The sequence below is a fragment of the Asterias rubens genome, chromosome 5 (assembly GCF_902459465.1).
Source record: "Asterias rubens chromosome 5, eAstRub1.3, whole genome shotgun sequence".
Taxonomy (NCBI): Eukaryota; Metazoa; Echinodermata; class Asteroidea; order Forcipulatida; family Asteriidae; genus Asterias; species Asterias rubens.
In genome coordinates this window covers 425,616-437,942 of record NC_047066.1, presented here as the reverse complement: position 1 = coordinate 437,942, position 12,327 = coordinate 425,616, and the positions used below count along the sequence as shown (strand labels likewise).

At 39.4% G+C, this 12,327-nt stretch overlaps 1 protein-coding gene across 1 annotated transcript; it reads left to right on the top strand.

The window, feature by feature from the left end:
- Positions 1-384: 384 nt before the first annotated feature.
- Positions 385-12,324, top strand: LOC117290398 (3-oxoacyl-[acyl-carrier-protein] reductase FabG-like). The gene is made up of 9 exons (XM_033771782.1): positions 385-478; positions 3,129-3,262; positions 3,742-3,831; positions 4,290-4,375; positions 4,808-4,901; positions 5,298-5,367; positions 7,306-7,342; positions 10,095-10,158; positions 10,874-12,324. Exons 1-9 carry the CDS (start codon positions 433-435, stop codon positions 11,030-11,032), a joined length of 780 nt encoding a protein of 259 aa, XP_033627673.1. The 5' UTR covers positions 385-432; the 3' UTR covers positions 11,033-12,324.
- Positions 12,325-12,327: the final 3 nt, after the last annotated feature.

Below are 12,327 nucleotides of genomic sequence, written 5' to 3'. Positions count from 1 at the left end.
TCATGGACATCTTTCATTTTCACACAACACTTAGGAAACATGTCATAGAATTATTTCTTAATTAGTTGTATTGGTAAAATGTTTTACCTTACGATGTTATGGCGAATTGTTTAGGGGGGGACTTACTTTTGTTGATGTGTTTAGTTTGTCAACTTCACCTCGGGGAGCTATCGACTAAAAAGGGTAATTCATTGCTCGCAAACAGTACAAAACATTGACACATTAAAAACCTTTTAAAAATTCAAAGGCCCTTAACGTTTCTCCTCCGGCTCTGGCTTAGCCCGTGAATTTGTTGTCAATGTGCGTTTTTGGTGCGCTTCCAAAAACACAGGTAAACGCAGGGCCGCAGAGAGCATGCAGAGATAAGTGGTTTCGAAAAGGCTAAACAGCGCCACCAACGGTTCTGTCATTGCAGCAGTTTTTTAATTCAAGATGGCGGCGCCCATGTCACTTGCTGGAAAAGTTGCGATAGTTACAGGTAAAGTTTGATTCGAAAGACATATTTTTTAACAGGAACAAACAAAACAAATCATATTTATACATCATTATCTATCATGTCTATACCCTTTAAAATGTTGAAAATGATGAAGAAGAATTGATATTTTGTTCTCAATATTGTAAATAAAATGTGGAGTAGGCCCCCCTAGAATCTTAGTTTAGATAGAATGCAGGGCCACTTTTGGCGACAGGTTTTTTGTGCAGTTTGATGCGTTGTGACGAGTGGGAAATATGGCGAAGTATCGAGCAATACAAGAACTGTCATTATTAGAGGGCGGTATTTCCAGTGGGGATAAATATAATTGAGGCTTACCTTACTACGTACTAGTACTAAAGTAACTAGTTGTATAATATACTAGTAGTACTACTGTACTACTCTTGTACTAAAGCTGAGATACGTTAATTACTAGCTGAGGCATCCGACCCTTACCTCTGTACATAAGCGCCCTCTACTACACTACTACACTTCATTTCATGATGCCTCAGCTAGTAATCAACGTATCTCAGCTTTAGTACAAGAGTAGTAGGAGTAGTAGGGTAAGCCTCAATTATATTTATCCCCACTGGAAATACCGCCCTCTAATAATGACAGTTCTTGTATTGCTCGATACTTCGCCATATTTCCCACTCGTCACCACACATCAAACTGCACAAAAAACCTGTCGCCAAAAGTGGCCCTGCATTCTATAGTTTTAGGAGTAACCATAGAATACTCTGACCGGGCATCCACGCAGCCTTGGATGCGAGGACATATAGTGGAGTGGCCCTGTATTCTATAGTTTTAGGAGTAACCATAGAATACTCTGACCGGGCATCCACGCAGCCTTGGATGCGAGGACATATAGTGGAGTGGCCCTGTATTATATAGTTTTAGGAGTAACCATAGAATACTCTGACCGGGCATCCACGCAGCCTTGGATGCAAGGACATATAGTGGAGTGGCCCTGTATTCTATAGTTTTAGGAGTAACCATAGAATACTCTGACCGGGCATCCACGCAGCCTTGGATGCGAGGACATATAGTGGAGTGGCCCTGTATTCTATAGTTTTAGGAGTAACCATAGAATACTCTGACCGGGCATCCACGCAGCCTTGGATGCGAGGACATATAGTGGAGTGGCCCTGTATTCTATAGTTTTAGGAGTAACCATAGAATACTCTGACCGGGCATCCACGCAGCCTTGGATGCGAGGACATATAGTGGAGTGACCCTGTATTCTATAGTTTTAGGAGTAACCATAGAATACTCTGACCGGGCATCCACGCAGCCTTGGATGTGAGGACATATAGTGGAGTGGCCCTGTATTCTATAGTTTTAGGAGTAACCATAGAATACTCTGACCAGGCATCCACGCAGCCTTGGATGCGAGGACATATAGTGGAGTGGCCCTGTATTCTATAGTTTTAGGAGTAACCATAGAATACTCTGACCGGGCATCCACGCAGCCTTGGATGCGAGGACATATAGTGGAGTGGCCCTGTATTCTATAGTTTTAGGAGTAACCATAGAATACTCTGACCGGGCATCCACGCAGCCTTGGATGCGAGGACATATAGTGGAGTGGCCCTGCATTCTATAGTTTTAGGAGTAACCATAGAATACTCTGACCGGGCATCCACGCAGCCTTGGATGCGAGGACATATAGTGGAGTGGCCCTGTATTCTATAGTTTTAGGAGTAACCATAGAATACTCTGACCAGGCATCCACGCAGCCTTGGATGCGAGGACATATAGTGGAGTGGCCCTGTATTCTATAGTTGTACCTAAAATGTAACCATTTATTTACCAAATGTAACTGTATTGTGTATCATATGACACCTGAACACTCACCGGCCTTAAATATAGTGCCAAATATGTAATTGGCACTATTTAAGTTATTTTGGGGGCTAGGAATTCCACCACACCGGGCAGATGACAATCATTTTCAAGCTTAGCCCCATCACCCCATCATTCGTTCATAATCATAATTCATGCAAATTTAATTAAATAACAGTTGGCCACAACAAAACTGTCCAAGCAAGTTCACTGAAGTCGAAGAATAACAATACTGCCACTGGTTTTTACAAACAAACCATAGTATTGTTTTAAATTTTTAAAGAGTTTTTAACAATAGTTTGCTTGAAGTTGTAAACCCTTTTAAACCATATTTGATAAGTAACCGTGTAGAATTATTAAGGACCTAAATCCTTTTCTTCTCTTTTCATTTTTTTTGCACTATAATTGAGATGATTATTAGGGGTTTTCTAATAGTTTTAATGGATGTGGCAGACTTTAGATCACCTTTAGTTTTAGGCTTTATCGATCCTTACTCAATCAGTCGCCAAAGTTTACATAAAAATTGTTGGGATAACATTACCCTCCTTCCCTCCTCCCGTGACAGTTGCGATAACATAAACCTCCTCCTCTCCTCCCATGCTAGTTGCGATAACGTAAACCTCGTCCTGGCTCTCCAAGCCACGAAAGGCTTGACAAAAGGCTACACTCAACCAACCCTTGTATTCAGAAAATATTCGTTTGAATATACTTGCAAAGCTATAGGGTCTATTCCTCGTGCAACTTACAGGCTCAGGTTCTGGTAGAAGAAATAATGTGTGATATTAAACTGACACTGATCTTATTTGATACACAGGTGCAAGTTCTGGGATAGGATGGGCAACCAGTGTGTTATTTGCAAAGCTTGGTGCGAAGTTATCAGTAGCTGGCAGAAATGAATCAAATCTTGACAAAGTCGCAAAACTCTGTCAGGAAAATGGCTCAGAGACAGTAAGTTAAAATGTTGCCAGAATTCTAGATCTATTAGTTCTTGAAGACACGTTTGGTAATTGTGAAAAACCAGTATTTTCACTTGTTGTATCCCAACATATGCATAAAGTAACAAACCTGTGAAAATTTTGGCTCAATTGGTCATCAAATTTGGACGAGAATAATGAAAGAAAAACACCTTGTTACATTACTTCTTTCAGGCAAGGATCCAGCTGAAGTCTTTTATTATTTTAGTGAGAAATTACCTCTTTTTCAAACACTCTGTTAATTCAGATCTGTCTCTCAAAATGTTATATACTATCAACAGCTCTCCATTGCTCGTTGCCAAGTAGGTTTTATGCTAACAATTATTTTGAGTATTTTGAGTAATCCAACCAAAAAGGTGCTGTAAATCTATCAATTAATCTATTTCTTTTTTAGTTAGTCCTTAATCTAACAGTTTATAATCAAATGATTGATTTATTCCCTTTTTCTCGAAGTTGGTGGTTGTTGGTGATGTCACTAAAGAAGACGATAACAAGAACCTGATTGAGAAGACTGTGCAGAAATTTGGCAAATTGGACATTCTGGTAAATTATCAATAATTGTGACATATTCTAAAACTAGCTCCATAAAACACTGAGTCCAGTTCAGAGGTCTGCCGTCGATTTCACCATATTCTTCCTATCTTAGGATTAATCTTGGGTCTTAAGACGTGTTCAGTTCTGTATCAATTACTGTAGGACGCATTGAACCCATAGTAAGTTAAAATGAGTTACTTGTACTAACTCGAGATAGGATTAGAGATAGGATTAATCCTAGCGTTTCGTGAAATTGGCTGTAGGAGCTGTCTTTTGGCTTTAATCATCTTGGAGGTAATCAAGTAAACGAAATGAGATTGATCCAACAACTTGTTTAAGGATATCTGACAATAGTCTTGTCAAATGATGTTTAAACTTCAATCTTTTGATACAAGTTCTTTTCAAAATTAATTTAACTTTCTAAGATTCACTTGATTGAACTGTGAGGTTTTTTAAAAATATTGTAGGTGAACTGTGCTGGAATTATATCTCTTGGTACGATTGAAACAACAAGCATGGAAGCTTATGACTCAATGATGAATGCAAACGTAAGGTAAGTTTAAAACTGTGGATTGACAGACTGTTTGTTTAATCCCAAGACTCTTAAATGGGAGCTATAACTTTTGGTTGAAGCTTTTAACAGTCTGCGATAGTATAAAGCATTTGAGAAAAATTTCTCATAGAAATATGTTAAAATTTATCAGTTTTTAAGCCCCAAAATTTGAATCAGTTGTCACGCTTCTCAAATTGAGTATTCCTTTTACATGTACTAGGAATTACTTTTATTATTAAAGGAGTTATTCGCTTAGGATTGTCATGGATTAAATAAATAAAAACTTCTTTTAAAATGAAATTTTCACAGGTTTAGTTTGATTGTATTCATCTACATTTATGTAGGATTAAAACAACTGAACGTTTTTAAAAAAAACCAAGGAATACTTTGCTTTTAAACATGTTTTAAATTGAATGTTGTTGTTTTCCTTAGGGCTGTGTTTCATCTGACATCCCTCGCTGTTCCACATCTTGTCAAAACTAAAGGCAATGTGGTCAATGTTTCAAGTGTCAATGGATTACGTGCAGTAAGTATTACATCAAACGTCATCATACATTGTCATCTGTGACCACAAAATGAGTCTTACTTGGGAATCATTATCAGATCTTTGTGAGAAGATCCACATTAGAGATGAGCTTTTTGTATTGTACCAACTTTGCAATTGCCTCTGTTGCCCCTGGTCATTGCCTTGGTGCCCTTCGAATGTTACAAGAGAAATGTATGATTACCTCATTAAAGTGTTCTTTACTATCATAAGTAGAAAAATGCCTTGGCGCCCTTGCCCGTTCAGAAACGAAGCATAGGCCTGAATATTTCCCTCAAAATTGCCCCTTGGTGCCCACCATTGAATCCAATGTGATCGTTTGCATATTTCAACTCAGATTCCTTTAAACCTCATACTTGACCCTTTATGTGCTTGCAGTTTCCTGGTGTTCTTGCTTACTGTATGTCAAAGGCTGCCTTGGACCAATTCACAAAGGTAACAGCTTTGGGTAAGTTTCATATGATCAATTCTAAATATGTAACTCCGCTTCTTCATCTAGACTTTTGGACAAGTAGTTAATGGTCTGCCCTGGTGAGATAGTCGAGTGGTGTTGGTGTCGTTATGATTCAGGTTTGCCCTGGTGAGATAGTCGAGTGGTGTTGGTGTCGTTATGATTCAGGTTTGCCCTGGTGAGACAGTCGAGTGGTGTTGGTGTCGTTATGATTCAGGTTTGCCCTGGTGAGATAGTCGAGTGGTGTTGGTGTCGTTATGATTCAGGTTTGCCCTGGTGAGATAGTAGAGTGGTGTTGGTGTCGTTATGATTCAGGTTTGCCCTGGTGAGATAGTCGAGTGGTGTTGGTGTCGTTATGATTCAGGTTTGCCCTGGTGAGATAGTCGAGTGGTGTTGGTGTCGTTATGATTCAGGTTTGCCCTGGTGAGATAGTCGAGTGGTGTTGTGTCGTTATGATTCAGGTTTGCCCTGGTGAGATAGTCGAGTGGTGTTGGTGTCGTTATGATTCAGGTTTGCCCTGGTGAGATAGTCGAGTGGTGTTGGTGTCGTTATGATTCAGGTCTGCCCTGGTGAGACAGTCGAGTGGTGTTGGTGTCGTTATGATTCAGGTCTGCCCTGGTGAGATAGTCGAGTGGTGTTGGTGTCGTTATGATTCAGGTTTGCCCTGGTGAGATAGTCGAGTGGTGTTGGTGTCGTTATGATTCAGGTTTGCCCTGGTGAGACAGTCGAGTGGTGTTGGTGTCGTTATGATTCAGGTTTGCCCTGGTGAGATAGTCGAGTGGTGTTGGTGTCGTTATGATTCAGGTTTGCCCTGGTGAGATAGTCGAGTGGTGTTGGTGTCGTTATGATTCAGGTTTGTCCTGGTGAGATAGTCGAGTGGTGTTGGTGTCGTTATGATTCAGGTTTGCCCTGGTGAGATAGTCGAGTGGTGTTGTGTCGTTATGATTCAGGTTTGCCCTGGTGAGATAGTCGAGTGGTGTTGTGTCGTTATGATTCAGGTTTGCCCTGGTGAGATAGTCGAGTGGTGTTGGTGTCGTTATGATTCAGGTTTGCCCTGGTGAGATAGTCGAGTGGTGTTGGTGTCGTTATGATTCAGGTCTGCCCTGGTGAGATAGTCGAGTGGTGTTGGTGTCGTTATGATTCAGGTTTGCCCTGGTGAGACAGTCGAGTGGTGTTGGTGTCGTTATGATTCAGGTCTGCCCTGGTGAGATAGTCGAGTGGTGTTGGTGTCGTTATGATTCAGGTTTGCCCTGGTGAGATAGTCGAGTGGTGTTGGTGTCGTTATGATTCAGGTCTGCCCTGGTGAGATAGTCGAGTGGTGTTGGTGTCGTTATGATTCAGGTTTGCCCTGGTGAGATAGTCGAGTGGTGTTGGTGTCGTTATGATTCAGGTTTGCCCTGGTGAGATAGTCGAGTGGTGTTGGTGTCGTTATGATTCAGGTTTGCCCTGGTGAGATAGTCGAGTGGTGTTGTGTCGTTATGATTCAGGTTTGCCCTGGTGAGATAGTCGAGTGGTGTTGGTGTCGTTATGATTCAGGTTTGCCCTGGTGAGATAGTCGAGTGGTGTTGGTGTCGTTATGATTCAGGTTTGCCCTGGTGAGATAGTCGAGTGGTGTTGTGTCGTTATGATTCAGGTTTGCCCTGGTGAGATAGTCGAGTGGTGTTGGTGTCGTTATGATTCAGGTCTGCCCTGGTGAGACAGTCGAGTGGTGTTGGTGTCGTTATGATTCAGGTCTCTGCGATTGAATACTGCTCTTGCAATATCACTGGTCTCGCTCAAGCTGCTGGTTGCCCACTTCGTCTTTTTTTTTAAAAGAGGTAACATTTAAATTTGTGGTTTGTAGATATATATGTATGGAGATTTGACTGGCTGATTGTTTATTTCTTATTACTTATAACTGACTGATGTCAATATTGATTCTTAATTATTTTACAGAATTAGCTTCTCAAGGTGTTAGAGTGAATTCAGTCAAGTAAGTATCATCTTACTATATTACGTCATCTTAACTCTTGCTCAACACTCAGCATACAATAGTTGCTTATCTGATAATCAGAGAAGCAGTTATAATAAACATCACATTGGCTGTGGCTGGTTACCTGTTCATGCTTAGCAAGATTAGTATGTACTTAGCAGTTTATCAGCAGTCATATGTAGAATAGTTATTACAGGGTGTTTAAAAAAAAAGTATACATTTAGAAAAATGTATCCCAAATGGATTTTTTTATTAGCTTACAAAAATCTGGCACTAAGTATTGATGGACCAAAGTCCCAGCTTTTTAATTCTTACCTAATCAATCCTCAGCTGTCTCGCATGAGTGAGCAATAGCTAATTACTTTTGTCAGATTTTAATTGGCTTGCGCACAAAAGTGAATGGGTTTTAACAGAATCAAGCACCGTAGTAGGGAAGGTGGGGTATTTATTTATTTCTTCTTTACCCTGGGGAAACCTCTCAGTGAAACACTGTTTTTCAGAGGTGCCCAGCAACTACAAACACATCAAAATTAAAAAATAGTTTTACTATTCGATTTATATAGCGCCTAATAATTAACACTTAATTCTCTAAGCGCTTTATATACAAATATTAATTAATATTAAAAATAGAAAAACAGCCAAATTTAAATGACTCTGGATAATTATACCACAACACTCAACAGCACAAAAACTTTACAACAAGCAAAATACAATAAAGACAATGATTAAAATTCTGGTCCAGCCAGGAAAAACACCACAAGCCCCATATATATTAAAAAATCTAACTTTTGTATTGAACTTTAAAATTTGCTACAGTGCAAGGCAAGGGATTTTTCAGTGTAAGGGGGAGTTGGTTGAATGAGTTGACCCCACGAGCAGAAAATTTACGTTTACCTGAGTTGGTTTTAAGTAGTGGGGGAACTAAATTACCTTGTGAGCCAGATCTGGTGCTGTATGAGTGGGCAGTGGCGGCATATTAAAAACATTACAAAGTTGAGGAGGCAGTGTAGAAGTAAGACTTTTATATACTAAAATGTTTAGGTGAAAATTTATCCTGGCACTTAAAGACTCCCACCCAAGAGGAGATAAAATAGTGTGTGTGGAAGTTCTCCGGGGGAGGAAAAATATAGCTTTACCAGCACTGTTTTGGATTGTATCAAGTTTTGAAAGAAAATTTTTGGCCGAGTTGCCCCAAACAGCATCACAATAATCAAAGTGAGGGAGAATCAGAGTTTTGTACAACAGGTTTAAAGTATGTTGGGGAAGAACACTTCTTATCTTCCGGAGAACCCCCGCACGTTTATTAACAGTCTTAGTACTTTTCTCAATGTGCACCCTCCAAGATAAAGATTGATCTAGCCAGACACCTAAGTACTTAAAATGATCAACATTGTCAACGGTATTGGAACCGATCTTCACATGTAAACTTTCTTCAATACGGCGAAGTTTAGCTTGAGTACCAAATAACATACTTTTAGTTTTGCTTGTATTAAGAGTTTAAAAAATTAGTCTGTAGCCATTTGGAAACCTCAATCATATCTGCACTGAGGGCTCTGTTAACAAGACCAATAGATTTAGCACGAGTAAAAATAGCTGTGTCATCAGCATAAAAATACATTTTAGAGTCTATCGGAAGAATATGTGATTTGCTGCTCACAATATTTCAATGATGTGCCACATCATTGAAAATTTGGGAAGCTTTGGTTTAAAACGGATAGTCACCTCTGTACATTTCAACATTATGCACTGAATTGAGTACAACATGGTTTGTCCACAGTACACACCACAACAGAGAGCCTTTTTGATGTCAGAGTACCGTCGTACAAACAGTGTCTCTGCAGTGCTTCAAGGGTTCTGCTGAGAGTACTCAAACATTCGCTGTCCAACACGAGTAACAGTTTACAAAAATGTTAGGAAGTACCAGGCTACTGGTATGAGTCGGAATCTGAACAAGAAACGATCTGGCCGACCAATAACTGGTTGATCTGCTGCAAACATCCAATGTTGCATTTTTCATGATGATTTCCATTTGACCTGCGTCCAAACTTGGTAGACCCATGGAGCACTGAGGGTTCATCCAATTTCCAAGCAAATTTTTGAGCAACAAAGCAAAAACCTCTAAGGTGTTTAATTCTGTTAAAACCCTTTCACTTTTGTGGGCAAGCCAATTAAAATCTGACAAAGTAATTAACTAGTGCTCACTCATGCGGAACAGCTTAGGATTGATTTGGTAAGGATTAAAAAGCTAGGACCTTGGTCTTCCAATACTTAGTGCCAGATTTCTGTAAACTTATTAAAAAACATTTGGGACACAATTTTCTAAATGTATACTTTTTTTTGAAACACCCTGTATATCTGCTAAAACAGATCCATAATGTTAATGTATGTTCCACAAAAACTGTCAGTAAGAATTCATTACAAAGTGGCATGTCTGCTGTGAGGAAAGTTTGTTTGGTTTGAATGACATTATTTTCCTGTTGATTGAACAGGTGTGCAATGTAATAAACATAATAATAATTATACTAATTAGGGAGGCTAATCATCCTTACTTGCAGCTAAGAGCTGAATTGCGAAGGATGTGGCTACAGCGTTTTCGAGAAGCAGGCATGTAAGGGGCCTTTGGCAGCCAGCCTTTTCAACCAATTATCTCAGTTGATTTCCTTTTGAAAATTCCATGACACCTGACACCTTGACATACACTTGATTCAAGTAAATATTTTTTAGCATGTCTTTATTTCCTCTTTATTTGTAGTCCGGGAGTAATTGTCACAAATTTACAGAAACGAGGAGGTCTTGATGATGAGGCGTATGCCAAGGTAAACTGAACATTAGGGAAGGGTTTGGTGTTTGATATTGGCTTTTAGATTTAGAAGGTTGTGATTTTTAAGAAACTTATTATGAATCTTAACCTGTGAATGTTATCATCATGGTTTGTTGGTTCGAATGCCACCTGAGTATTAGCCAAATCGATGGGGTACCTGCTGCTAATATTGGATTCAAATTGTATTTAGCTCCGTAGTTGAGTGGTACCGTGTCTGCTCTTGAATTGCAAGGGTGGTTAATTCGAATCCCACCCGAGTAATATGCCCGAGGTTTTCAGGGAAAGTATCAAGCCTTGTGCTCAGCATACATCAGTGTATTGGTAAAACACAAATATTACAGAGAACACAAAGTGACAATACCATTGTTTCTTATTTTGTACACATCTTGATTCTTGACTATGAGAAGCAGGTTTGGGAATTCCAAGATTCAGCTTCATTCTTACAAGATTATGGGGGTCACTTTGATCTGCTTCACAATGTCATTAAGGGCTGCAGCCGCCCCTAGTGTATTTCCTACTCCTAACCCTAATACTAACCCTAGCCTTATCATGTAAATCATGTCAGGGGGGAGTTGAACATAGGGGTGTCGGAAAATATAGAGCAGTCACCCCACAGATAGCCATAGTCTTGACTTAATTCGATTGTCAAAATGATAGATAAAAAAGGAATGATCTTGAAAGGTTGATCTTTGAATTGTTTCTCCTTACAGTTATTGGAACGCAGTAAGACAACTCATGCCTTAGGTCGACCCGGAGAGCCTGATGAAGCAGCTAATGCTATTGCGTTCCTGGCTTCTGATGCATCTACATTCATTACTGGTGCAAACCTACCAGTAGACGGAGGCAGGCATGCTATGTCTCCACGCTAGATAAATAGAAGAAACTCCCCATTGCACATTGCCATGTCTCCTCGCTAGATAAACACAAGAAACTCTCTAAGCAGCCAGCCCAGAAGCAATGTTTAATCTTGTTATAAGATAAGAAAAACCTACCAGATGGACGTACGCAGCATGCTATGTCTCCTGAATGCCTTGCATCGTCCCCCATAGCTGATAAATAGTGCACATGTGAAGAGTTTATTGGCTGGGAGCATGGGCAGCTTGTACACACTGCACATTTCCATTGTTTGTCATCAAAGATGGCGGCCTATACAATGGGTCTATTCTTCCTCCATGCTTAGATGAAGTTTGATGTGGATGGAGGCATACCTGTTTATAATGCTGATAATCAAAACATTTCTGTATTCCTTACAGAGTAGAAGCCTTTGTTCTAATGTACCGGTACCATTCTGTTAATATTGTCAGTAATATTGTTGTAGTATATTTGTGTCCCGTTTGTCAAGCTGTGTGCCAAGCTGTAGGCTTTACATGTCAGGCTACTGAGTGCAACACAAACAGTGCACTTTACCATGACTGTAACACCAAGTATTCTAAACTACATTAGGACAAATTATTATGTTATTTGTTCTACATACACACTTCCTTTAGGGTGCATAGTCATAGCATCTGTGTGCTAACAACATACATGCTTTACTAGATAATGCAGAGACTTATAATATGAAAACGTCAGGAATGAAAATAGCAAAGGTGTGGGTTGAGACGTTGTTCCAGATAAAAACTTATTTAATTTCTAAATGAAATCTGAACTATACTACAAAATGTTGACCTTGAATTGCCACCTAGTTTTGTATTGCCTATTATTTGATTATTTACATATCTTTGCCTCTACTTGTTCTTTAAAAAAAGTATATTTTAAAATTATTCTATCGATGCTGTTTGTCAGCGCAGCAACGTTCCGACAACAGTATTCATGTAAATCATTATAGTACTTAATTTGAGCTTGAATTATGGATCGGATCATCACAGTTTCACTAGGTTCAATATATGCAAGTCACGGTTGAATCATGCATGAGAACTAGAAGTGAGCCCTCTATTGATTAATCATGTATCAACGAGTACAGGACTGTAGTCAAAACCAATCAATGTAATAACTTCAACTTTCAGACGTAAGCTTGAGCTACACAGAATTTGTGCTACTGCAGTCACCATTGGCATATTCTATTTTTGCATCAAATTTAATTTGTTTTATGCATGTTTCCTACTAATGTTGTATTTGAATAATATTTGAAGTGATTATAATCTATATAAATAATGACATTTAATTA